The 24,726-nt window shown below is 48.8% G+C and overlaps 7 protein-coding genes across 8 annotated transcripts; 3 read left to right on the plus strand and 4 right to left on the minus strand.

Moving 5' to 3' along the window:
* Positions 1-1,071: 1,071 nt before the first annotated feature.
* PV09_01442 lies at positions 1,072-2,664 on the plus strand. Of its 2 annotated transcripts, XM_016354331.1 has the most exons (3): positions 1,072-1,508; positions 1,659-1,930; positions 1,994-2,664. In XM_016354331.1, exons 1-3 carry the CDS (start codon positions 1,407-1,409, stop codon positions 2,475-2,477), a joined length of 858 nt encoding a protein of 285 aa, XP_016217343.1. In that variant the 5' UTR covers positions 1,072-1,406; the 3' UTR covers positions 2,478-2,664. The 2 variants fall into 2 exon arrangements, with proteins under 2 accessions (XP_016217343.1, XP_016217344.1); XM_016354332.1 differs by having other exon boundaries at positions 1,072-1,930.
* A 969-nt stretch (positions 2,665-3,633) lies between these two features.
* PV09_01443 (lipoyl synthase, mitochondrial) lies at positions 3,634-5,647 on the minus strand. Its single transcript, XM_016354333.1, has 2 exons — positions 4,609-5,647; positions 3,634-4,552 (listed from the first exon to the last, which is right to left on the minus strand). Exons 1-2 carry the CDS (start codon positions 5,552-5,554, stop codon positions 4,254-4,256), a joined length of 1,245 nt encoding a protein of 414 aa, XP_016217345.1. The 5' UTR covers positions 5,555-5,647; the 3' UTR covers positions 3,634-4,253.
* Positions 5,648-5,990: 343 nt separating this feature from the next.
* PV09_01444 (uncharacterized protein) lies at positions 5,991-6,353 on the plus strand (the record flags this gene model as incomplete). The annotated part of the gene is made up of 2 exons (XM_016354334.1): positions 5,991-6,110; positions 6,165-6,353. 2 exons carry the CDS (start codon positions 5,991-5,993, stop codon positions 6,351-6,353), a joined length of 309 nt encoding a protein of 102 aa, XP_016217346.1.
* A 1,708-nt stretch (positions 6,354-8,061) lies between these two features.
* PV09_01445 (uncharacterized protein) lies at positions 8,062-12,900 on the plus strand (the record flags this gene model as incomplete). The annotated part of the gene is made up of 3 exons (XM_016354335.1): positions 8,062-8,289; positions 8,363-12,268; positions 12,319-12,900. 3 exons carry the CDS (start codon positions 8,062-8,064, stop codon positions 12,898-12,900), a joined length of 4,716 nt encoding a protein of 1,571 aa, XP_016217347.1.
* Positions 12,901-13,370: 470 nt separating this feature from the next.
* PV09_01446 (uncharacterized protein) lies at positions 13,371-17,884 on the minus strand (the record flags this gene model as incomplete). Its single annotated transcript, XM_016354336.1, has 4 exons — positions 17,440-17,884; positions 17,251-17,386; positions 16,766-17,204; positions 13,371-16,714 (listed from the first exon to the last, which is right to left on the minus strand). Exons 1-4 carry the CDS (start codon positions 17,823-17,825, stop codon positions 13,371-13,373), a joined length of 4,305 nt encoding a protein of 1,434 aa, XP_016217348.1. The 5' UTR covers positions 17,826-17,884.
* Positions 17,885-18,621: 737 nt separating this feature from the next.
* On the minus strand, positions 18,622-21,795 carry PV09_01447 (uncharacterized protein; the record flags this gene model as incomplete). Its single annotated transcript, XM_016354337.1, has 8 exons — positions 18,622-18,854; positions 18,909-19,961; positions 20,024-20,327; positions 20,495-20,647; positions 20,696-21,295; positions 21,344-21,441; positions 21,491-21,641; positions 21,694-21,795. The coding sequence occupies 8 exons, from the start codon at positions 21,793-21,795 to the stop codon at positions 18,622-18,624; spliced, it is 2,694 nt and encodes an 897-aa protein (XP_016217349.1).
* Positions 21,796-22,213: 418 nt separating this feature from the next.
* Positions 22,214-24,382, minus strand: PV09_01448 (uncharacterized protein; the record flags this gene model as incomplete). The annotated part of the gene is made up of 3 exons (XM_016354338.1): positions 22,214-22,988; positions 23,167-23,804; positions 23,855-24,382. 3 exons carry the CDS (start codon positions 24,380-24,382, stop codon positions 22,214-22,216), a joined length of 1,941 nt encoding a protein of 646 aa, XP_016217350.1.
* Positions 24,383-24,726: the final 344 nt, after the last annotated feature.

Raw genomic sequence — 24,726 nt, forward strand, 5'->3', positions numbered from 1 at the left:
TCGAAAGCTTTGGCAGCAAAAGGTCACGGATGAGCCTCAATTCGTCACCGCTTATTAAGAAAAATCCGAGTTGAGCACTGGAAGAACTCGTGTGATGACGAGTAGGGCATGGGCGGTAATCAGATTCGATTTGAGATTCAGCCGTGCTTCAAAGTGAGGTGCAACCACGTGCGTTGCAGTGGCCGTTTGGCCACGCGAGGTTTCGTTGGACCATCGACGGACGGAGACTCCATATCGCACGCGGCTAGACCCATCCCCTGTGTCCGCACATATGACCTGCGATCCGGTGCGACGGAATGTTCAAGCCAAGCATATCATCGCGGGTTAGCGAGATTGAAGAGGTCGTTCTTCGACGGGGCACGAGCGGGTGGACGGCGCCAAAGAGTTAGCACGATCCCAATGCACGGGAGAATCTCATGAGCGCAACACGGCAGAAGCAAGCGAATGTTGGCGCGGCCCTTTTCAAGACGCCAAAACAATAGACATTCATACGTCGGAGACATCTACGCTGGAACGTGCCGCCCTTTCTCTGGCTTTGTGCCTGGGAAGACAGAACTCGCCAGCGACGTCGAAGACGAAAAGCCAGCGTTTTATATGGGCTGCCAGTCCGGCGTATGAAAAGGTCGCTCTGGGGACTAGTGCTTACGCATCCCGACAGGCTTGACACTACAGTACCTCATTCGCAGCGCCACGCCGGGGCTCTGCCGTAACGGGTCGCAGAAGAGCGCTGCGGAGCGTGATGGTGACGAGGCAAGATCCAAGGGAGAGGCCCGGGCCAGCCACGGTGGTTAATTAAGGAACGTCGTCGACTCAACGCATCTGAAGCGGGACGAAAACAATCCAAGTCAAGCTCGGCAGGAGGGCGTCGGTGCCGAAGCTGCTTCTTGAAGCTCCAGCACTTCGTCGTTAGGTGGCCGCCCAATGGGTGCGCAGGCCCAGTTCAAGGGGGCTCTTCTAGCGCCCAGCCGGCTCCAGGCGTGCGCCTGTAGGGCAGGCCGATCCTTCGCACTCCACTCCGGCACCGGCAATCATCGTCTGCCCACGCTGACCCAAAGTTATTCCTTGTCTGCTGGCTTGCCTGCGGAAAGGAAGGCTTCGCAGGACCGACAATCAGCAGCCTCTGCATGCACAGAAGACTTAGGCCTCTCTGCAGCATTGTCTAAAAGGAGACACTCGGGCCACGGCGTTCAATCTTCATCCAAACCCTGTCCGTTCTAGTTGCTCCTTAGCACCCTGGCCCAGATGCTACAGCGCACTCCAACTCTGCTGGACTACCACTGCGCCTAGCCTTAATATCAGTCTGCTTTGCCGCGCCGTGTGAACTCGAACAACTTCCATCTCGCGGCCCGCGAGCTTTGTCACTCACTCGGCAACACGATTTGGCTTTCTGCAACACGTCGATCGTCATGGACTACACACAGTTCTTCGCCCAGACGCCCCAACCCTTCTTCGGCTTCATGGCAACTGCATCGACGTACAGCGGCGAATCTGATAAGATCGGCCCCACGGTCAGTTTCTTGCGTTGAGTGACGTTGCCATTTGAAATTCTTTCGCTTGGGTGCTTTCATGAAGTTCCCCAGGTCCTCTCCTTGCACCGAGATCCCTTCCATGAAGCGTACATCTTAAAACGTCCCTCTGCTGACGGCCACGTCCGACAGGACAACGTCGACACCTCCTTCTTTGCACAGAGTGCGTTCGACAGCTTCACTTTTTCACCCCGTCTCATGTCGACAACGGCAGACATGAATCCTAGCACGGCACCTATGTCGGTCATATGTAATGTCGATAGTCGCTTCAGCACCGACGGTGTGGAATTTCCGCAAACAGATGCGAACAAGGCCGGTCCACACAGCGAAAGACGCAGTAGCAGTGAGGAGAAGGACGGTCTAACGCCTGCGCAAAACAGGCGGAAGGCTCAGAATCGTGCTGCGTGAGTCAATGCTTGGTCCATACAATCTCTCCAACGGCTGTTGGTCTAACGGGAACCACTCAGACAGCGAGCCTTTCGAGAGCGAAAGGAAAAACACGTCAAGGATCTGGAAGCGAGGCTCTCGGAGCTTGAAACGTCCGCATCCGTTCTTGCATCTGACAACCAAAGACTAAAGCTGGCCCTTCAACGAGCAACCACGGAGAACGAAATCTTACGAGCAACTTCGAGACCCAATTCAATATATGGGATTTCACATCCTCTGTCGCCGAATCCGAATGAGCAATCTGACCAAACCGACTATTCCTACAACTCCACGGGTTCAGGCCAATCTCCCGACGGTGGCGATGTACTTCTACCCGCATCAGCTACCTGGGACCTCATTCAAGGCCATCCTCTGGTCCGACAAGGCTTTGTGGACATTGCTGATGTCTGCGAGCGGTTACGAGGAGCAGCCCGATGTGATGGCTCCGGACCTGTCTTTGCCGAACGCGTGGTTAGACGAGCGATCGAAGAGAGTAAACGCGCGGGAGGGGATGAGCTAATATAGATCCCGAACTTTTGATTTGTAGTTTTGAAAAACCTGGTAGCGCTGGAAATGAACCATTTACGATTTGGCGAAGAACTGGCTACGTGGCCGACGCGGCGTTACATGGCAGACAATTGTTATACCCTAGGAACTTTTTCGTACAATCAAGCATCTGCTCGCAATGTAGCAGCACATTATGACACGTAAACCACTTGTACCTGCGTGCAGGTCCTCTTAATGTCGCTCAAATGAATGAAACGTGAGCTTCACACATGCATTTCCGCGTCTGCCGCAGTCGTTACAAGACGTAGCACCCTAGGAAACTGGCCAGCATATCTGGAGCATTGAAACGTGTGTGTCCAGCCATCGGCTAGGAAACCCTCTCTTTTCCCTTTACCCACTGAAATTACCAACGTCGAGCGAACCATCTGGGCCAGATATGTTTTGGTTTTTCAAACCCTGCGCCCGAAATTCCCAGCCTATCGTCATCCCTCCGACAGGCTACATGTGGGCAAGCTGGAAAGAGTCCCACAGAAAATTCGTGCCGGACGAATCTCCTGCCTTGCGCCTGAGTAGAAAAGAGAGAGAAAGAGAGAGAGAGAGAGAGAGAGCTCGTATCGCATCTGTGCGTAGCGCAGGAGCCCGGTATAGCTTGCAGATATCTGAGGTCCGGACATGTGAGAAGGGCGGCGTTGTCACGGCCGATTTCGAGGTCGAAGTTCGGCTCCGGTCATGAGCATGAGCGCGGCGCACGCAGAATAGATGCCAGAGTAGGGCGCTACCGCAGGTTTGTTATGATCTCGTGCATCCAATCCAATATCTACTTTGGGTGGCGTAAGCACAAACGAGCCGTGTCATGGTCGTTCCAGGCTCCTGCGGTAAAGAAGTGCACGTTTTCTCCCGGCTTACGTACGCAGGTGACCGGGATAGTCAGCACACGGACCATGTCAGAACGCGCAGTCTTGTGCATGTGGGAACGGAGCATTGACCACTTACATCTTGACGCGGGACAAAAATATCCACGTTCAAAAAGTGGGAGCTTGGACTTTTACATGGCCGTGACAAAAGCCTGGAAACTAGACAGATGTTGCAGATTTCTGCATTGCTCTTTTGCCGATAACGCTTGGACTGCTGCTTGACAGATTGGCGGCCTTAAGAATACGCTTTGAGAGACCTGGAAGAGAATGACACTTCGTATGTACGTCAAGTCTGGCCAATATCGCCATCATGCAGTTGAGAAATATGACTACTTGGCATATGAAGAAAAAAAAATCACTACGCGATACTGCAAGTATGAAGTCCAGCAGGCCCTGCACCCTTGCTATCAAATTCGCCGATCATTTCGACCAGATGCAGACAGGGGCACGGCAAATCCTGCTTAGGCGATCTATGTTTTTTCTGTGCTGTAGGCCAGACTGTAAAGAGCAATTTGGAGCTCCTCGAATGTTCCTTCTCTTCAATCCGGGAATAAGCGGAGAGCCACAAGGAGCATCCTTGAAGACCTGTGCAGTTTGACCTGCTGCTCTTCATTTCGTCGTCTGTGATTTGGATAGAGCACATTGACTCGCTGTCGGGATTATCACACGCGGTAGAAACCGCATGACGGAATAATTTTTTAGAAAATTGAAGGCATGTGTCGGCTTGATTCGGTACATGTATCCCCGAAAACACAAGTCGACGAAGACGTTGTTACAATGATGTGCAGGCTATGAAAGAACGAGCATGTGTACGTTAGAATCAAGGAATGGCTAAAACTGCCGGATCCGAACCACTCCGTCCCATGCAACGGTCGGAGGCCTAAACGCTTGAGGATTCAAGTGAAGCCACGTCAAGCTCATTTGGCTTCGATGACGGTTCGTCTTCTATCTTCGTTCCCGCTCTTTTCTTGAGCACGTTTTCGATAAACGCTTCGCCGGCTTTGTACGACGAACGCACAAGCGGACCACTTGCACAGTATAAGAAACCCATTTCAAGAGCTCTAACCCGCCATTGTTCAAACGCATCGGGAGTGATGTATTCCTCAACTTTCATATGTCGTTTCGTTGGTCGCATGTACTGACCGAAGGTGACAACGTCGACATCGACTTTTCGCAATTCTGTGGCAAGAATTAGCACGGATCAAGAATTGAATAGACGACAGCCGAGAGTTTACCTCGTAGCGCATCAAAAACTTGCTCTTCTTTCTCGCCCAGTCCCAGCATGATACTAGTCTTCGTGATGAGCTCTGGTTTAGCTAGTTTTGCGGCTCGAAGAACGCTCAGGCTTTGCCTGAATGTCGCCCTTCTATCCCGAACCATTGGGGTCAGTGCCTCGACCGTCTCTATGTTGTGCGCGTACACATCTAGGCCACTCTGGGCAACCAGTTTGACCATCTCCAGATCCCCAGCATAATCTCCAGTGAGTGCCTCAACAAGTATTGAAGGAGCTTTTTGCTTGATCTTCCTGATCGTCTCCGCGAAGTGGTGAGCTCCACCGTCAGGGAGATCATCACGGTCTACAGAGGTCAACACGACGTAGCCAAGTCCCCATCTCCTTAGCGCCTCGGCCGTGTGTTCGGGTTCGTGCGGATCAAGAGGCGCAGGTGTCTTCGAAGTCTTGACTGAGCAGAAACGGCAACCTCGCGTACAAGTATCGCCCATTAGCATGATTGTGGCAGTAGCCGCGGCCTTGGACGAGCCGCCCCAACAATCTGATATGTTTGGACATCTCGCCTCCTCGCAAACCGTGTGTAAGTTGAGGCCTCTGAGATCTTGCTTGATTTTTTTGTAATTGTTGGAGCTTGGAATCGGCGTCTTGAGCCATTCGGGCAGTCTTGTAATCTGCTTCTTCCTTCCTGCTGGCCCTACCATAGCTGTTCGGAGTTCAAGTGCGTCTTCTCTGGACATCGTTTCTTTGCCACCAGTAAAGTCTGCAAATGATGGACCCGCATTTAGTCGGTCGCTGAAAGATGTAGATCTACGCTTCCGCTGTACTGAGGATGGCTCGTCATTCGCAGATGTGGTTGCATACATTCTAATGGCTACTCCGGGAACATTGACACGGGTTGCTGCGACCATCCGACATGAGGCACAACGCCATCCATTCAAAGCGGTGGCCATTTCAGTCAATTTGGGGGTAATATGGAGGATGAGGTAGAAGAACAAGCTGACGGTCCGCAGATTTGAGAAGCAGGTACCGCGAGTTGGCTGTTGTCGCGATGTTGAGAGAAATTGTGTCACAGGCCTCCTAAAGAGACCATGTATTGGTCATCGGTCAGCCCTACGCGGCTCGATGCGGTAAGGACCGGATGAGAGCCGCAACATTGGGTTTTCTTGGCTACAGGAGAAAACACAAGATCGAAATTACAAGACCGGAACTCTACATGATAGCTTTCTACCATCCACGAGCTAAGCGCCTACAACTCCTGCGGTGGACAACGGACTGTTTCGTGGAAAAGGGGCTTGCAGGTAGGCCGTCAACAGTCAAGACGTCTTTACAGTTTGTTTGCCCGAGTCGGGTCAAAAGAGATCATACTTGGAACAAGCATATGAAATCATGTCTTCTATCGAGGTCGAAAAGGCGACAAGTCTCTTGTCGGAGTATCTTGGCAAGACCTTGCGTGTCCATACTGATGATAAACGCATATTCGTAGGCCAGATGAAGTGCACAGACCGAGTGGGTTTCAGACTTTTTCCACTGCAACTCTGGATTATGTTGACTAAGCTTCAGGAATGCAATATCATACTAGGTCTTACGCAGGAGTATCGTCCTCCAGCTGAAGACCTGGTGAGAGATGCGGCTGTAAGAGCAGGTGGCACCCCTCTGCATATGTCCTACTCGCACCGCTTCGTCGGCTTGGTTGTGGTGCCGGGCAGGCATATTACCAAGATTGAGCTAGAAGAGCACATTACGACATGAGATCGGAACAATCATTGGCAGGGACTCCTCGTGCTATACTTTGCTGCAAGACGCGGTTCGTGGAATGCACCGGAGGCTTCAAACACCAGTCAGCGGCTACGCCTACGCATTTCGCATCCGACGATCATTCAAGTTCAACTTCACGACTCCAGCGCTGCTGAAAAGCCTTGCGGGGGGACACTGGATCACATGAATATCGGAACTTCGGAGGCTGGGATCTCGGTACGTTACACGCATTTCCCGAGCATGCCTTGTTCCAGCGGAATAAAATCGTTGCGACATTGAACGCAGGTACCCGCGATGCTGTTCATAATGAGAGGCTCCCGCTGAGGATCAAAATCGATCATCGCAGACTACCAATATCGCAAGTGCTACGCTCCAGATCCTTGCGTTTTCACAACGGGTCAAATGCTAGCTACTGTGCAAGAGTCTATGTCAGTGCGGAAACAAGAGCCGAATTACCCAGCAGGACCTGGAACAAAGGGGGGAGAAGGTGTATCGGCCCTGAATGGAAGCGTGTACGGCTAGCTCCTGCAACTAAATTTCACAAGGTTGTCAGACGTGCGCGCACTCGAATGCCGGGTCTGGAGTGGCCGAGCAGATGGGTTGCTCGTTGTCGTAGCATGTTTTCTTCACTCATGCCTCCAGCATCCTTTAGCGCCGCAGTTTGGTTGTCAGCCGCTGGTCCAGCATGCCAAGCACGGCACATTCGCGTGGCACTAACTATATCTAGTTAGTGCGCGCACCAGCCACCGCCGGTGCCACCGATCGTGATTGACGGCTTTGACGTCAGACGTAGCGCGGGAAACCATTCAAAACTTGGATATTTGCCCCAGTGTTACAGCTATGCAACGTGGCCGTGTGGAGTAGAATGACGGGACGAAAACGTGGGAATTGCTGATCGCGCATTAACAAGCCACAACTTTGCTCTTGTTGCTCAACTACTCTTTCCCTCCACGCTTCTTACAAATTGGGTATTTCAGCCTCTTGGGATTACTAGCAATGTACCACAAGCAGATTGTGTACATTTGCCAGCAGAATCCCCCGCATTGCGATCCACCCAAGACATGCAATGCCTGTCCAACATGGTCCAGCTATTACGTGCTCCTGGGGGGGTTGATCGACATAAACCGCAGATACAACATTCCGAACCCACAAGGATCCTTGCGAGTGCCAACTTTTGTTGGCCGCCTTTCACACCAATCATAGCAGTAGTCTGACAGGCTCCCGTCTTGAAGGCGCGGCAGAGGTATCTTTTGTGAGAGCTCTCATCGAAAGAGAACTTCTGGGTTTTTGCCCCACCTTGTTTTGCGCAGGGCACTTTGATTTGACCGGAGCCTTATTTCTTGCAAGGGATCAGGGTATCTTGTGCAGCCTCCTGATAAATCTCCACCAAGGATTCAGCCACAGTTACCACATTTTCAGCCTGGTGTGACGCAATATCTCGATCTCAATCGAGAGTAAAACTTGATTCTCCAGTCATGTACGGTTGGCAGCCGTCTCTCGATGCATACACCCCAGAACGAGGCGCGAGCTGTACCATGCTCTATATATGCAACCTTGCTGAGGCGACGTCATCTTGACTCTTGCGGTTATCTGAGGTCGATAGAAAAGAGATCCTGTCGCGCGGAATTTTTGAAAAGATCGCTTTTCGCATAATTCTCTTTTGCTACTCCATGTCCTCAAATCCACGACAGGACAGCATTTTATGAGTAGTTCATATGCGTACTACAGCTTTCCACCAACTCCTACAAGATCATCGCCTGCGAGCGTAAGAACAAAAAGACCACTATCGCCGGACTCTACCAAATCGGCAAGCATGGCACCTTCTCCAGCTGCAGGTAAAGGTGTCCCGAAGACGCCAACAAAACTTGCCAAGAAACCACAGGAAGCCGCTTCAGGCACAGCAGAAAAGGCGCAAGAAGCTGTCTCAGATGTGAGTCCGTTTTTAGCCACGATGTCTTCTCTCTGTAGCTTCCAGAAACGAATTTAAATGCTAATTTAATTAGGTTGAAAAGAAGGCACAAGATCTGCCCAAAGAGGCTAGCAAGGTCGAAATGAAGGATTCAAGTGAAGCGGGCGACACTATCTCGGAAGCGGGAGGAAAGGTATCCCAAGCTGGTGGAGAGCTTCAGGAACAGGAGCCGAAACCAGTGTCTGACGAATCTTCAGAGGATGTTGCCTCAGATACACAGAAAGACCTTGAAGACACTGCTGACGACATTACCGAGAAGGCAGGAGACATGGGTGAGGAGACCGAAGCTACAGAGGAAACCGAAGAAACAGAGAATGAGCCCGCTGAGGACGCAAAGAAAACAGGCGGTGGCGTCATGGATACCGCTAAAGGTCTTGCTGGCAAGGGCGCTAATCTTGCGGGCAAGCTCGGTCAAGCTGACCTGGAAGGTCTAACCAGCAGCGCTAAAGATACAGCTGGTGAAGCTGCGGAAGGAGTACAACAAACAGCCCAGGATCTCCCAGAGACAGCTATTGAGGGCGTTCAGGGACTTAAGCAAACCGCTGATGGATTGGTCCCAGATTTGTCCATTCTTAAAGGCTTAGAAGTCGACGCTGAAGGTCTAGTGCATGATAAGGACGGAAAAGCTATCGGCCGACTTGTAGAAGGAGACGCTGAAGACCTCGAAGGCTACCAAATTGGAGACGACGGAGAGATCCTTGACGATGACGGCGATCTCGTTGGTCGCACCGAACTCTTGCCTGACACAGTTAAAGACCTGATCGAAAAAGCCAAGTCTAGGGCAGAAGAAGGAGTTGCAAACCTTCCGGGTGTTGAAATTCTGGAAGGATACACAGTAGATGCAGCAGGCCAGATTTTGAACGAGGATGGTGATACGATCGGCTATCTCACCGAAGGTAACCCTGCTGACTTACAAGGAAAGACCTTTAACGAACATGGCGAGATCCTTGACGATGAAGGAAATGTGATTGGTCGAGCTCAAGTCCACCCTGACGCCGCAGGTCTTTACGAGACAGCGGAAGATGCCGCAGGAGAGGTTGAAGAAGGCGCTGAGGATGTCGCTGATGAGGCTGGTGAAGGTGCTGAGGACGTTGCTGAAGGTGCTGAGGGCGCCATCGATGAAACTGCCGAGGATGCTGGCGATGCCATTGAAGAAGCTCAAGAAGCAGAGCTGCCAGGTATTGAGGCCCTGGAAGGTCAGGAAATCAACTCTGAAGGCCAAGTCGTTGATGCTGAAGGAAATGTGCTTGGTGAGCTCGCCGAAGGTGATCTAGACCAGGTCAAGGGCATGACTATCAACGACAAGGGCGAAGTGATCGACGAAAGTGGCAACGTCATTGGCAAGGTTCAACTGGCTGAAGGTGCTGAAGAAAAGCTTGCAGATCTCGTCCCGAAGCTCGACCTCCGCATTCTCGACGGTCTCAAAGTCAACAAAAAAGGCAAAATTCTTGACGAGGAAGGCGAGCCAATCGGTGAACTCATTGACGGTGATGCCGCTGAGTGCGCCGGTAAAAAAGTTAATGATAAGGGAGAAGTTCTTAGCAAAGACGGAAAAATTATTGGCAGAGTCAAGGTCGTTCCTGGCGAGGCCGCTGAAGAGGCCACTAAGGCAATGCTTGAGCGTCTTGGCGAAACTGAGGAATCAGGTACTTTTATTCCAGGCCTTGACATCCTTGACGGTCTCAAGGTGAACAAGAAGGGCAAGATCTTGAACGAAGATGGAGAAGAAATTGGCGAGCTTGTTGACGGCGAACTCTCTGAATGTGCAGGGAAGAAGTGCAATGACAAGGGAGAGGTTCTCGACAAAAAAGGAAAAGTCATCGGCCGTGTCAAGACACTACCACAGCAAGTGGAAGAGGGTGCCCAGGAGGCCGAGGAAGAGGCACCTGAGGCTATGGAAGAGGCAATTGAAGGCGTGGAAGAGGCAACTGAGGAGCTGCCACCACTTTCTATCCTCGAAGGACTCAAGGTCAACAAATCAGGCAAGATCATTGACGCCAACGGGAACGTTGTCGGTGAGCTCGTTGAAGGCGACGCCAAGAAACTCTCCAAGGCCGGTGTTACTTGCGACGCTGAAGGTCAGTTCTGGGATAATAAGGGCCATGTGATTGGCCGCGCTAAGACTCTACCTATCGAGGAGGCTGAGGAAGAAGCACCATTTGCCGGTCTCGAGGGGTTGATTGTGAACAAAGATGGCTATGTGCAAGACGAAAACGGCAACATTGTTGGCCAAGTTGTCGAAGGTGACGCAAAAAGGTTGGCTGGTAGAACCGTTGATGAAGATGGCGATATCCTTGACAAGAGAGGCTCAGTTGTGGGCCATGCAGAAAGGATTCAAGATGAGGAAGCGCCTGTCGAAGCTCCAGTAGACCTCTCATTCCTTGAAGGATTGATTGTGAACAAGCAGGGCAATGTTATCGGCAACGAAGGCGTTCCCGTCGCTCGACTTGTGGAGGGTAACCCCAAGGAATGCGCAGGTAAGAAGCTTGACGCTGAAGGTCAACTCTGGAACGACCGTGGCCAGGTAATTGGCCGTGTCGAACTCATCCCGGATAGCGAAAGAGAAAACAAGCCGGAGGGTATCTTTGGTGGCCTGCAAGGCCTACGAGTTGTTCAGGGCGGCTTTATTGCTGATGAAGATGAGAACATTGTCGGTCGTATCGTTGAAGGTGACCCCAAGCGATTGGTGGGCCTTCACGTGGACGAGGATGGAGACATTCTCGACAAGTATGGCAACGTAAAGGGTCATGCCGAACCTATGGAGGATGAGCCAGAGAAAGAGCCTGATGATCTATCGATACTCGAAAATAAGGTACTCAACAAACAAGGATATGTCGTTGACGAAAACGGCATTCCTCTCGGTCGACTCGTCGAAGGCAACGTCAAAGAGCTGGCCGGTCGTCGCTGTGACGATCAAGGCCTGATCCATAGTGATACTGGCAAAGTTGTCGGTCGCTGTGAGCTTATTCCAGAGAACGAACGTGTCGCCCGTCCGGAGGGGCCTTTTGCAGGTTTAGAAGGTCTCCGGGTTATCAAAGACGGATATGTCGCTGATTCCGATGGGAACGTGGTTGGCATCATCACAGAAGGAGATCCAAAGCGTCTTGTCGGAAATGCTGTTGATGAGGACGGCGACATTATCGACAAGTACGGTAATGTTAAGGGACATGCGGAACCATATGAAGAGGAAGAGGAGGCCCCAGTCGATCTGTCAATCCTTGCTGGCTGCACAGTAAATAAGCAGGGTAATGTTGTCGACGCCAATGGAGCAATTGTTGGTCGCGTTGCTGAAGGTGACGTGAAGACCCTCATCGGCAAAAAGGTCGACGGCAAAGGTCAGATCTGGGACAATGCAGGCAATGTCGTTGGTCGTGCCGAACTTGTTCAGGGCGTTGATTCTGGTCCTGAGGGCCCCTTTGCTGGATTTGACGGTGCTACTGTTCAAAAGGACGGCACGGTCACCACTCCAGCAGGTGACATCATTGGCCGTATTATTGAAGGAGATATCAAGAAACTTGTCGGCCACAAGGTAGATGAAGATGGCGATATCACCGATAAGAACGGAAACACGATTGGCAAAGCCGAACGCTGGGAGCCTGAAGAGAAGGAAAGGCGTATCAATCCAATGGCTGGTCGTCGAGTCAATAAGGATGGCGAAGTTCGCGATGAGAATGGTGATCTCATGGGCCGTTTGACAGCCGGCGATCTCGGCCACTGTGCAGGACTTGAGATTGATGACAATGGTTATGTTATTGACAATGACGGCAACAAGGTCGGCGAGGTTACTCTTCTTGAAAATATCGTGGAAGAGGAGCCCGAAGAAGAAATGAGTGAGGAGGAGTTGCAGCGCAAGAAGGATGCAGAGCTTGCTGATAAGATGGCTGCGATCTGCCAGCAGACACTTGAGAGAGTCCAACCCGTCTGCAAGCAAATTACTGAGGTAAGTTTAGGCACGTTTTTCTCTCTCTTTAGTTCTAACATTCCTGTTAGCATATTGAAGCCGCGGATCGAACGCCGAAGGAGGAGCTTGATGAGGAAGAACTTGTCAACAACGTCAAGCCACTCATTGAGGAAGGCTCTCGCATCCTTAACGAGTGCAATGGTTCACTTCGTGGCCTTGATCCTGATGGTCGCATAGCGGCTCAGGCTAAGGGCCGTGCAGCTACCCGCGAAGCAACACCGGAAGAATATCGTCTCGCTGATCTGCTCAAAGAACTCACCACAACCGTTGTGCAGACGATTGACAATGCGAAGAAGAAGCTTCAGAACATGCCTCATGCTAAGAAGAAGCTCAACCCGTTGTGGGCACTACTCACCGAACCACTTTTCCAAATTCTTGCCGCCGTTGGCTTATTGCTGGCCGGTGTTCTTGGCCTCGTCGGTAGACTTCTTAGTTCACTTGGTCTTGGCGGACTTGTTAATGGTCTACTTGGTGGACTGGGTATTGACAAGCTGCTTAGTGGTCTTGGACTAGGAAGTATCACGGAAAGTTTGGGCGGTGGAAAAGATAAGAAGAAGGGTGGTGGTGGAGGCTTGCCAATTATTGGCGGACTTTTAGGCGGAGGAAAGTAAATGAGATTCATCTACAAGTTGGTTTTGGTTTTGACGTGGTGGGTCAATATCTTGATGGTTGTATTCGACGCTGGGTTTTATTGTTAATGAAATGGATGGTCAATGGCGTCGGGGTTTATGTAAAATGTGCTCGTAAAGTGTTTTGTTAGCTGGCAATTTTCTAAGTATATTAGTAAATGTAACGAACTCAATAGATGGGTATGCATGCGACCAGCACTTTTGTGTTAAAGTGATCATTGTGCCGGTTATGCCGGAGCTCGAGAATTCCAACGAAAAAAAAAGTGGATTTTCTTCGCTCTATTGCACCATTTATGTTTCACACTGGAGTGAGCTTGTTGCCTAATTTGGGTAAGAAGCTTTCATCCTCCGTGTTATACTTTGAGGGATGGAAGATTAATGATTTTATCACCACAGCTTTACTACCGCTTCTCCAACGATTGTTTTTCGCACACATGGCCCATTGCACATCGTCATGATTGTTCGTCCTCGGAATCACTATCGTTGAGATCCAGATGGACTTGCACACTGTTCGTCATGCTTCCATCTTTAATCTGAAGTCCAACGTCGGGTGAAATCATAGGATCTGCCTCGCTCCTTACTGAATTCAACGGACTATTCTGTCTTGGCGAGATCAACAAGTCTTGATATGGTTCGTGAGGAAGAATCACGTTATCAGTAACTGTGAAGTCTGTCTCTAGGTCGGGCACCGTTGCATTTTCAGAATTCTTTTTAGTCGTCATGACTGTTGTACTCGATGTCACGTGGGTCTTCAAGCTTTCAATTCTGGCATTTCGACGCCTCTGATGCTCATCCGGTATGCGTCCAAAAATATTTTTATTAATCGTTTCGATGTGACGATTGGTCTCTTCCGAAGTATCGTTACGGCTTGCTGTAGATGTCTCCTTGTCATCTAAAGAACACGCTTGGAATTCAGATAAGAGAATAGAGCCACTGCCAAGTTTGACGATGGCTCTTTCCTCATCTTCTGAAACAACATGCTCACGATGGCAATTTTTACTTTCACATTGAAGACGACCGGATCGATCTTCTGTCTCTATCTGGCCTTGGGCAATTTTGCTGAGCTCGGGGAGGAACAGCCATGGGAATGAAATGAAAGGTATATCCTTGGAGTGTAGTGGCTTTACCGCGTTCTTACTATCATCTCCAATGCCCTCACTGCTTGATTTGAGGGTGTATTGTTGAGCCTGACGAGCGGTGGCAATGTACATTGCGGCAACGAAGGGGTAGAGACAGGCTGGATTTTTACCTCCGGCCTCTTTCTCGCATTCCTCTCTGAACCCAATGCGGATTGCCTCCATCAGGATTCCCAACTCTTCCGCAAATGTGTAATCTTTTTTTCCATTATTGTGCTCCATTACGAAAGCACTCCAAACTTCAAATTCAGTTGCAATATCGTGCTGCGCCATGATCTTTCTCAGTTGACTATCGTATCTGCACTTGATTAACTCTGCCCTTTTGATGAGTTTCTCATCAACGTCAAACGCCTCGATTACTCTTTTGTCGAATACACTGCTGAACTCAGGCGTGAAGTCTTCTCGCACAACAAGGTCGTAGAGCTGACCGAGAATTTTTCTCGATTTGTAATCAGTCCTGGGCTTCTCCATAAAATGTGGCCATTTGATCCCACGTGTGAGATAGGAAGGAATACTAACGGGAACTCCAGACTTCGGATAGTCGACGGCAAGAGAATGCAGCTGTGCTAAATGCTTGCATTTTTCGTTTTTCACGCCTTCATCCAGATAATCAGCAAGTGCTAGATGTCTTGTGGCGATAAAAGCAAGATTATCAGACTTGACGTAGTCGACAAAAAAATCTGTGATATCATCCACCGTAACCTTGTGGCTCAACGAAAGAGGCTTTGCCGGAGTGAAGTCCATGGGCGGATGATTCCACTCTCGTGGAATGAGTTCTGGATCCCAAATAAGGAGATAATCGTCCCCATCTAAGTCACCACCAGAGCACATGCTACTAATGTCCCGATCGCCGCTCTGTGGGAAGACTATCGCATTCTTGATGTGATGTAGCTGCGGCACGTCTACAGCGTGAACCACTCGTATATCCCCTGGATGCAAAGACGGATTTCTAGCAACGATGCATACTCCACGAACAGGCTCATAGATGCCTTTCCGCCTTCTATCTATATAACAGAATATTTCTGGAAGGTCGCAAATATTATGCTCCGCCATATCTCGCTGTGCGCTATTGAAATGTCCGCGTAATGTTGCTGTTTCGTCTACAGTGCCAAACAAAAATGCTCCGTTCTCGATAAAAATCCTTGCTTTTTCTTTTAATATTTTGAGACACCAACTCCGCCATAGTCTAAGCATAGACATCATGAATGGCTCTCTTGCTGCTATGAAACCTGCACGCGCCATAGCAGCAAGTTTCAGTGTGGTTTGATTCATGTCGACGACTCTTTCGAGTTCGTTGATAGCAACATTTTCATCTACCATTGCGGCGTCAAGAACTTGAAGCTGAGATTTCATTTTTCGCACGAATACACTGTCGGATACTCCAAGCGCAGACAAAACGATTATAATCTGGCGATTCAGAGAAGCAGAAACAAATCTAGAGGCGCGAATAATTTCAAGGCCATCATGGACGGCGGCAAATTTGTACTGGCTCGGCCTGAGATGTACTTCGTTCCCCGAGAGCGCTGGATCCACGGCAAGAATTCCTTTGCAACCTCCGAGACGAAACTGAAATACGGAAGGTACATCATCAGTGGAAAGTCCAAATTCACATGCAATCATCTGTGCTAGGAATTTTGAGATTTTCCCAACTCCATCCGTGAAAATGTATCCATTGCGCTTTATGTCTGGAAGCAGAAGTTCATTTCTGTGGTCCAGCTTGTGCGTCCTAATCGTTATTTTCATTGCCAACCCTCGAGTAGTAGAAAAATTTTGCCCGATGCGTGCACAAACTTTTGCAGGTTGATACTGGTCTCTGTCGCTCATTTTGCCCAGCCGGCTACGAATAACATCGCATGAGACTTCATCAGTAGGTGCAAAAAAGAAGGCACCTCGTTCCCGAAATTGAGAGTTTCCAAAAGCAAGAAACCTATATACGCGATCTCCTAGGACTATCCCATGACGAAGGATTTGGGTTATTCTATCATATATTTCGTCATTCATACGCTTGTCATGTGACATGATATGCCCATGATCAAGCTCGTCTGAGAAACGGACTCGAAGGAAGCGATTAGAGTATACTGACCATTCCCTGGTAATTCGATTTGATACTTCGACTGACGGGGTTCTGAAATAAATCATTGACGGCGTGACAACCGCGGATCTAGCAACTGTACAATGCCGTGGAAGGTTTCTCGTCGCTGCAATCGCAGTGAAATGCACTGGGAGCTGGAAAATTTCCATAGGATTGTAAAATCGTCGCTTTAATTCGGCGACCCGCTCCAAAGCACCGACAGCCTTGTGTTGCTCATTCCTGTCTAGTGCATGAAGCTTAGCTACGAAGTCTTCCGTGAAGTTCGTTTCATGCAGCCATCCGTGGGACAAGCAAACTTCAAGTTGATAGCGTGTTTCAAAACTTAGATTGAAATAACGCCTTGTCATCGAAGCTTGAAGCTCCGATAAGTACCCTACGTTATCTTGAGCATTTTTACTGCCGTTGTGGTCCACCAGATCCAATATTGTGGATGTGTGCCTTGGGAGAATGTCGAAATGTTTTTGAATGACTTGAACGTTGAAACTTGAGAGGGCTTGTTTGATTCGTGCCAAAGGACAGTGTGCATTTTCGAACGATTTAAAATTTAGTCGATAAACTCTCCACCGCCCTTGTCAAGTCAGTCCTACATTCGCAAGTGTGCAGAAGTGGCACAACTTACCGACATCAACGATTGCCTCATCGTTACGAATACCAGCAGGGTGCAGACGAGTGACAGTCTCAGGAAGTATAACACCAGTCTGTCGAATCATAGCGTCCCATTCACTCCAGAGCCGGGAATCGTTCTGATGCGTGACGTTGATGTCTGTACTTCTTCGATATAGCCTTGGGGGAAAGTCAACTGTAATGGTCATTACTTCGTGAGAGCCTACGGGTTCGAAGTATACAGCCAAGATTCTATCCAGCCGTAGCTGGAGGCGGAAGTTGCCCAGATCATGACGTCCACTTTTGCCTGGCGCAGAGATACAGAAGTCCACGCTAATTGTCTTCTTGTTCAAGTTCATGAGAAAGTACACATTTTGCTCCATCGATGTGAACATAGACATAATCTGGTTCTCGGAGACCATGTAACCAATTTCGATGCTTTGCGCATCATGTTGCTTTTTCTCATTAGATTCGATCTTTGCTTTCAGGAAAATCTCTCACCAAAAGATCAGGTATCCGAACGCCTTTGTTGAAGGGGTCTTGAATCGTCGCTATATTGCTATTCTGTAAGTTAAGCGTTGCGACAATATTTCCTAAAGCTCCATCTAGCTCCCAGAAGGCAATGTCGGGAGTAGGTCTAGCTGAAGTAAGCCAGGGCTGTATCTCACGTTTGTGTCAATTTTAACCCACCGAAAAGTGACATATGCTGTCTTTTCCACATGTCTTTCCTTATCAAGAATTTGAATCTTGATCACATTGCCAAAGCCATCTAAAAGCCGGTAGATGTCCCACGTTGTGAATTTGGCAGGTACTTGTACTAGCTTGACCTCGATCTGAGGGAGATGCTTCCAGCTCATGGAGCTCGCCATACTGAATCTTGTATCGTAGCGAGTTTTGTGATGATAATTTTGCATCTCTCTGATTGGCAAGCCTCGTGGTTCAAATTTAGATCCTCTGACCGTATGGTTAAAGCTGGTGGATGCTTGGTGTGATCGAGAGCCTTTAGTTGCCGATGATTTTGAAGTACTGGAAAGACACGGCGATGCCAGGCTTTGGTCAGTACCATTAAATTTCATCTTCTTGAATGCGATTGTGCCTAGGTGGTAGGGTGTAGAGAACGAAATGTCGGGAGAGAAACCAAATTATGGTGAGCAGGGGAAATGACTACTGAGCCAAGATAGTAGCTATTGTTGCATGATCAGCTTCAGAGGATGGGGAAACTTATCGCTGTTGTCAAGTCGAATAAAGAAGAAGAAGTCAAAAGGTGCGAGATATAACTTACGGCGGTAAGATCTGACAATGGCGTGCGCGGCTGTTTGCTGAAGCCGATGTAACTTGCCGCTTGCAACCGAAGAGGGCAAGCACCTTCATCGCAAACGCAGACTCTTGTGCGACGTGAGCCAGAAAAGCATGTTATCTGAAAATAATCACTAGAGAAAAACTTTTGTCACAAAAAAGGCGTATCGAATTCTAACTGGCTTATGCCTGACAGGGCGCTATTCGCCATGGCCGGCTTGAACCTTATCTGAGTTTCAGAAGCTATCGTTCACTGGGTTTGTAAATGATGTCAAAAGAAGCGACCACCAAATGAACTGAATATTCAAAACGAAAAGGATTGATGTAGTAACGAGACGCTGATACTTCTAGGCTGACCATGCTAGCTTAACCACGGCCAGGCGTGGGCAATCTCTGCTTTCGAGATCATCAAGATTTTCTTTCCACAGTCCCATGTTCGCACTCGTCATCGCAAATACCTGGTGTCGTACGTGTAAAAGGTGTGATAGTGAAAATGTCGCTTCCTATGTCAGCGTCGCCAAATTCGACTGTGCCGTGTACGTCCATATCAGCGTGGCTGCTTTCAGATTTGAGCTGCTAATTCGTCGCAGACTTTTCCACGGGCCACAGATTTCTTCGATCCGCTGAGACTTCTGCGAGTGGAATACGCCGTGGTCGTTTCTTGACACACTTCGGTGTCTCAGCGCCACTGTGACGCGGCTGCCAGCTGACCGGCACTCGAAACTGCTTGTGAGGCTTTGCTCGCTTTGGCCTCGAGTCGTTCTCGGCTGAACCGAATTCGAACAGTGTATCGGACGGCTGAATTTCATCTTCCTCAGTGTATTAGAAGCTTTTATGTGCATATTTGGATCTGGCCTTCTGACCAGCCGCTTCTGCAATCGCTCGTCTGATCGCATTCAATTCAGCTATTTCGTCCTCCTGTTCCGCGATCGTCTTCTCCATTTGAGCGACTCGCTTCTGCTGCCTGCGTAGATCTGATTTTGCTTGTTCAATTTGAACCTGAAGATTTTTCTTCATGGCCTTTTCAATTTCCAAGCATGAGGCTAAGTGACAATCATCCTCCTTCAGCTTGTGGTTTTCGGCCTCAAATCCCTCCTGCATTTTGCCCAGCTCTTCAGCAAGATCCAACGCATCTTGCTGGAATCTGCTTTTTAAGCTCTCAATTGCAGTTGCGTGGTCCAAACATGACTGTTCTGCGCGTTTTTGGGCTTCATCGAGGTCCTGCTGAACTCGAACCAATGAAGTCATTGCTTCTTCCCGTAAACGCGTGAGGATGAGAATATCGTTCCTCATGGACTCATCGGAACCCCGCAGATCCTGCAGTTCTTGGGATTTATCCTTCATTTCCATTCTCAGCTTCTCATGCTCCTCCATTATCCGAGTCAGCCTGATCTCAGTTTCTTGTAACTTGGTTTCAATCAAAGAATTAATTCGCTGCATTTTCTCGGCAAGAGAGGTTGCTTCATCGAGCATGCTGGACATTACACTTAGACAGATGCGAAGGTCGAGTTCCTTCTTTCTGCTCTTGGCGTATAAGTTCTGAATCTGTTGCTCGGCGGTATCTTTAGCGTTTTTGAGATCGATCTCAAGGTTATGCGCTCGCTCAACTAATCTCTCATTTTCTTGCTGCAGTGCTTCTTGTACATGTGTTGTCTCAGCGTCTTTGGACTGTAACCGAAAGGTTAGGTCACTAATTCTCTGCTTCAGCTCGTCGTTACGACCCTCCAAGTCGGTTAATTTGTATTGAAGGGCTTGTACTTGTGTACTCGTCTCACGAAATGGCTTTTCTGCAGTTTCGCAACGCTTTTCAAGATCATCGCATATCGTCCCAGCCAGTTTGATAGGGGTTTGCTCTTGCCAGACCCGTTGCAAATTCGAAAAATATCGAATTTTGTCTTTCATGAAGCTTGTTGTGTCTGAGGGACTAAGCTCCTCTGATCTGGTAATGATACTCGCCTTGGTGCTTGAGAAGGATCACCTTTACACTTGAAACCTGCTTTACCCTTTACGCTACGCAAAACTCCAAGCATCTGCAAAGATCTCATGGTTCTGGCCTCAATCTGGCTAGTTTCGGGTGCTCTAGCAGCTGAAAGTAACCACAGCGCGGCGAGTTCCTCTGCTAGCGAATGTCTTGCTGCAAGAAGTGTTATTTGACAGTCCCGAGAATCGTTACATGCAGCCAGGTCCGATCCAGCGGTAGTGGCGGCGAGGATGATTGGCGCACAAATACCATCTATTTCAACATGAAAGCTACTAGCATAGGTCGAATCGCTGATAGGTATCTTCGATAGCAGGCTTAGCATATGCAAATAGTTCGTAATCTCTCGACAACCATAAGTGGACGCTAGAGCCGCATTTCTCAAGAACTTGACTATTTCGTGGTCACTCTTTGGCGACAAAAAAAACATCAGAGAGTGATGACTGATAAGCCTAATGATCAAACGCTTACCACGCAAAAAGACAGTACTGCCTCCATAGCATGCTTAAAGACGGTGCTATCTGCGCTCAAAAATTCGTGACTATCCAGTAAATTCTCTATCTGGGGCAGGAGCTTCGTCGGTACGTTCTGCGATCGTAATATCTTGGAAATCAATGAAATTAACTAGCATTCATTAGACGGCCTAGAGAAGTTTGAAATGGCACGACGTACTTTCAAACGAATGTCAATATGAAGACTTGTATCTTGAGATCGTGACTTCAAGCGTAAAATTGATGCCTGACCTTCTATAGTCCGCATCCATGCGTCCAGCACCGAAGAGGGCACATGCTCAACAATGCTCAATGCAATGGAAAGGCTCCTAAGCACATTTGCCTTGACAACCATGTGCGCCGTCTTAGTGACCCAAGCGGCCTGAAGCACAGCCAGATTAACAGATTTCGATGCTTTGTTGCCTTTAAAGAATTCTGCTGCTTCTGAATCAGCGCCATTGTCCGATTTCAGCGAACTTGTGCCTAGAATTTTGAGTATTCCGAGGCAGAGCAGGCTTAGTGACTGATCTTGGATTGTCTTTGAGCCTTTGACGATTTGAATAAGACCATCTTCAAATGTCATCCACTCATTATATGGTAAAATCTCGGCTAGTTTTTGGCAAGCCCCGGTAAGTAAGTCATATGCGGCTACCAGTGTCTTTGCATTCGGATCCTGAATGGCACGGGATACAATTTCGATGAAGAAGCTTTCGACAGATGCTGGAAGTGCAACACTATAGGGAAGCTGTTGGCTTAATATTTGCAGGCAAAGAGCGGTATACTAGTGCCCATTAATAATACGAGGAGATACACTCAAAATAACGGTAACACTTGCCTGTTCATTCCCACTTGCGGATTTCGCAAGCAACGCATCAAGCAACTCCGGACATTCCTGAAGTAGTTGGTCGCGGAAGTATTCGCACCGACCTTAAAATCGGTTAGGATATCGACCAATAATGCTGAGATGGTTACGCACAAAGTTCTCTCAGCAGATCAGCGTCGATCGGTCGAACTGCAGTAACGGCTAGAATACACGATACTAGGCGTTTGATCTTACAAGGATTTGCTACAACAAATCTCTCAAAAGCTTCACCATCTTGGTCTAGCAGAAGAATGCCATGGAGAGCCTAAATGAACAATTAGTGAACGAAAATTCACCTGCAGCTTGAAGACTCATACCATAAGAGATACAGGATAAGGTGATGAAATTATTCGCCAAACTTCTGCCGACAGCATCTTATTAACTTCTTTGCCTTCCCTTGACATGGCTTGTAGTTCCATTTTGTATTGAAAAGTCGGTAATGATCAGTGTACATCCCTCGTGTAGTTATACGCCCAGTTGCCCATGACAACGTGTCGCATCGACCACAAAGTTAGCACTTGCGTCGAGTTGCGTCAGCAAACCACGTCTCTCCATCGAGAACAGCATCTTATGCGCCTTCTTATGGATATCCATCTGCAGCAGTGTAATGCTCACAGGCACGAAGGCAGTCATGAAAGTCTTTGAGAACTCTTGCGCCACCCTACTTCACAAGCCTTGCTGCACCTGCATTTTAGTTCACGTGGTGCGATCACATCAACCACTGTAAAGTTCCCCGATTCTATCGCTTGACCAAGTTAGAAACACAAAGACTAGAAGGTAAAGAATATGGCCATGGAGCTATTTACATTTCAAGCCATCCGTTGATAGCTGGCGACACTAGGCGGCATACAAAGCCCACCCTCTACTGTATATACAGCCCTGATCATTGAAGTCCTTTTCAGTTAACCGAAATCCTTCCTGGACTTTTTCGCGACGAATGACCGGAAACACCCTCAGCAAGATCCGCCCTCGGGGCGTCTTATCTTTGCCATCTTCACACTCTTGACTGCCATACGGTAGCCAACTTCCTTCTTCCCCTTCTGCATTCTCACCCTCGTCAACAGGTGGTAGGATTGCTTCAATCATTTCCCTCTCTAGCCTAGCATATCTCCATGTCTCAACGGCTAACTTTACAATTTTGCGAACACCTGCTCGCACCGCTGTCACCGTAGTCTCTGTGTCGATGGCGAAAGGCAGAATCGCCGCGATAATATCGTCTATCACCCTGCCGGCCTCCTTATTCATTTGCAGTTTAGCATGTGTCGTGGTATAAGCCGCGAGTAGCGTGTGCTGTCGCCATGTTGACTCGTTCCGCGAGCTTTTCGTGCGGAGCTTACCACTGATAATGTCCAGCAATTGTTCTGTCTCTTCCTGACGTCGACCTAGTCCAAAAAGGAAGGGAGTGAAAACGCGCTCCACTAGTTTTGATGAGATAATATGCGCAATGAAAGCAGAGCGTGCCTGGCGGCTCTCATCTGTGTCCTCGATAAGTGAGGGCAAATGTGCGGGGACAGTAGAAAGAAGATCCGGTGACAAGTCTCGGGGAGGGCGATCGAAGTGGGAGGAAGAAAGCCCGAAAATAAGATCCAATAATTGCCTGAATGCTTCGATACTACATACACAACAGATCAGCCTCACAACTCTCTAATGCAAAACTCCACATGCAAACTCATAAAACTGGGAAGGGAAGGAAGAGGAGAGGATGACGGACATATGAAAGAAGAACGCAAGAAAAGCAACTACATACAAACCGCCACTTCTAGCCTCATCATTCAACAAATCGCACTTACTAATGCAAATCACCCTTCGACTTCACGTCAGTCTCCTCTTTGAACTGGTCAACGATCTTCTCGAGCCTACCCTTTTCTTCCTCGATACCCTGCGCGACTCCTTTGAGTTCCTCAATCATTTTCTCAAATTTTGCTTTGTCTTCTTCCCACGCTTTTTTAAGGTTAGCGATCTCCTCGATAAGGTTCTGGTTCTCGGTGGTCATCTTGAGATTGAGACTTTCCTGAAGGCCAACAAAAGCTATAGTCTGTTCATTCAGGTCGTCCTTGTGCGCCTTCTTCAAGGCAGCAATGGTCTCCTCATGAGCGGTTATCAAGGCTTGTTTCTCTGCCTCGAATTCACTCGTAAGCTTGGCTGTCTTTTCCGCCCATCCGTCAATATTTGCAGCTTTCTCGGCGGCAAGTTCGGCCTTGACTGATTCAAGCTCCTTCAACGCATTGTCCGCTAGTTCTTGACTAGCAGCAGCTTTCGCCTCAAGTTCTGCTTTGATTTTCTCTGCCTCCGCTTCAATCTCAGCCTTTAAAGCATTTGTTTGGCTCTCAAACTCGGCTTTTGCAGCATTTGCCTTGCTTTCAATCTCGTCTTTCTGCGTGGTTAGTTCCGCAATCCGAATGCGCGCTGCGTCCAGTTGCTTCTCTGTCTGTTTCAAACTTAGTGTGATCCGAAATTATCGCCGAAGGATTCACGTACATCATTCTTTGAAGCTTCAAACTCCGCAACTATCTTATCCCTTTCATCTGCCGCAGCCTTTGCTATCACCATTCTCTCACGAACCAGTGCAGCCTTCTGCTCCGTAAGTTCTTTGTTAATGGCAGCTTCTTCCTGTCTTTTTGTCTCGGAGATATGCAGTCTTTCCTCGAGGTCTTTCAGATTCTCTTCAAGATTTCCAATGTGGAGTCGAAGTTTGTTATATTCTTTCGAATGCTTCTTCTCCGCATCGTGAAACTGGTTCATCAACCGATCGATATGTTCTTCCTTTCGCTTGATGATTTCGAGAGTCTCAGCTTCCTTCTTACGAACAAGAGCCTCTCGCAGATTGAGTTCACCGTGAGTCTCCTTATATCTCCGTAGCAGGAGCTCAAGGTCGGGGATAGCTAGATGTAACCGTCCAAGCAAGTCTGAAGGATCATCTTCGATGGCAGACGTGCTGTCTGGCACAAGTTGGGGTGGAGTTGATAAGCCTGCAAGCTCACCTGAGCCACTTCCTCTTGATGCCATTGAGTCATGGCGTTCTAACTTGCGAGGATGTGGGTACGGGTAATGATATGAAGCATACGGAGGTTGATATGGCGATCCTTCCCCAGGTGGCGGTCCATAACCGTATGGCATCGGATATGCCATCCGCCCACGGGGGTAGAACCCTGGATAAGGATAATGTGGGAGGTAATGATAGTCTGAATGAGCCGGAGGAGGGCTGTTAGATGTTGATTTTGGAGCCGTCTCGACTGGCTTTTCAGCAGTAGCCAGATCGGCTACTGGATGTGGTAGCTTCTCCTTGGGGACTTCAGGTTTCTCCTCAGGAGCTTCAGGTTTCTCCTCAGGAGCTTCAGGTTTCTCCTCAG

Source organism: Verruconis gallopava (genome assembly GCF_000836295.1).
Source record: "Verruconis gallopava strain CBS 43764 unplaced genomic scaffold supercont1.4, whole genome shotgun sequence".
Lineage (NCBI taxonomy): Eukaryota > Fungi > Ascomycota > Dothideomycetes > Venturiales > Sympoventuriaceae > Verruconis > Verruconis gallopava.

Bases quoted from the DNA above. Each gene is read 5' to 3' on its own strand.
- PV09_01443 (XM_016354333.1), bottom strand. From the start codon at position 5,554: ATGGCCACCGCTTTGAATGGATGGCGTTGTGCCTCATGTCGGATGGTC. The intron at 4,553-4,608 runs GTAAACTCTCGG...TTCTTGCCACAG, and splicing joins AGTTTTTGATGCGCTACGAG to AATTGCGAAAAGTCGATGTC.
- PV09_01442 (XM_016354331.1), top strand. From the start codon at position 1,407: ATGGACTACACACAGTTCTTCGCCCAGACGCCCCAACCCTTCTTCGGC. The intron at 1,509-1,658 runs GTCAGTTTCTTG...CACGTCCGACAG, and splicing joins CTGATAAGATCGGCCCCACG to GACAACGTCGACACCTCCTT. The intron at 1,931-1,993 runs GTGAGTCAATGC...GGAACCACTCAG, and splicing joins AAGGCTCAGAATCGTGCTGC to ACAGCGAGCCTTTCGAGAGC.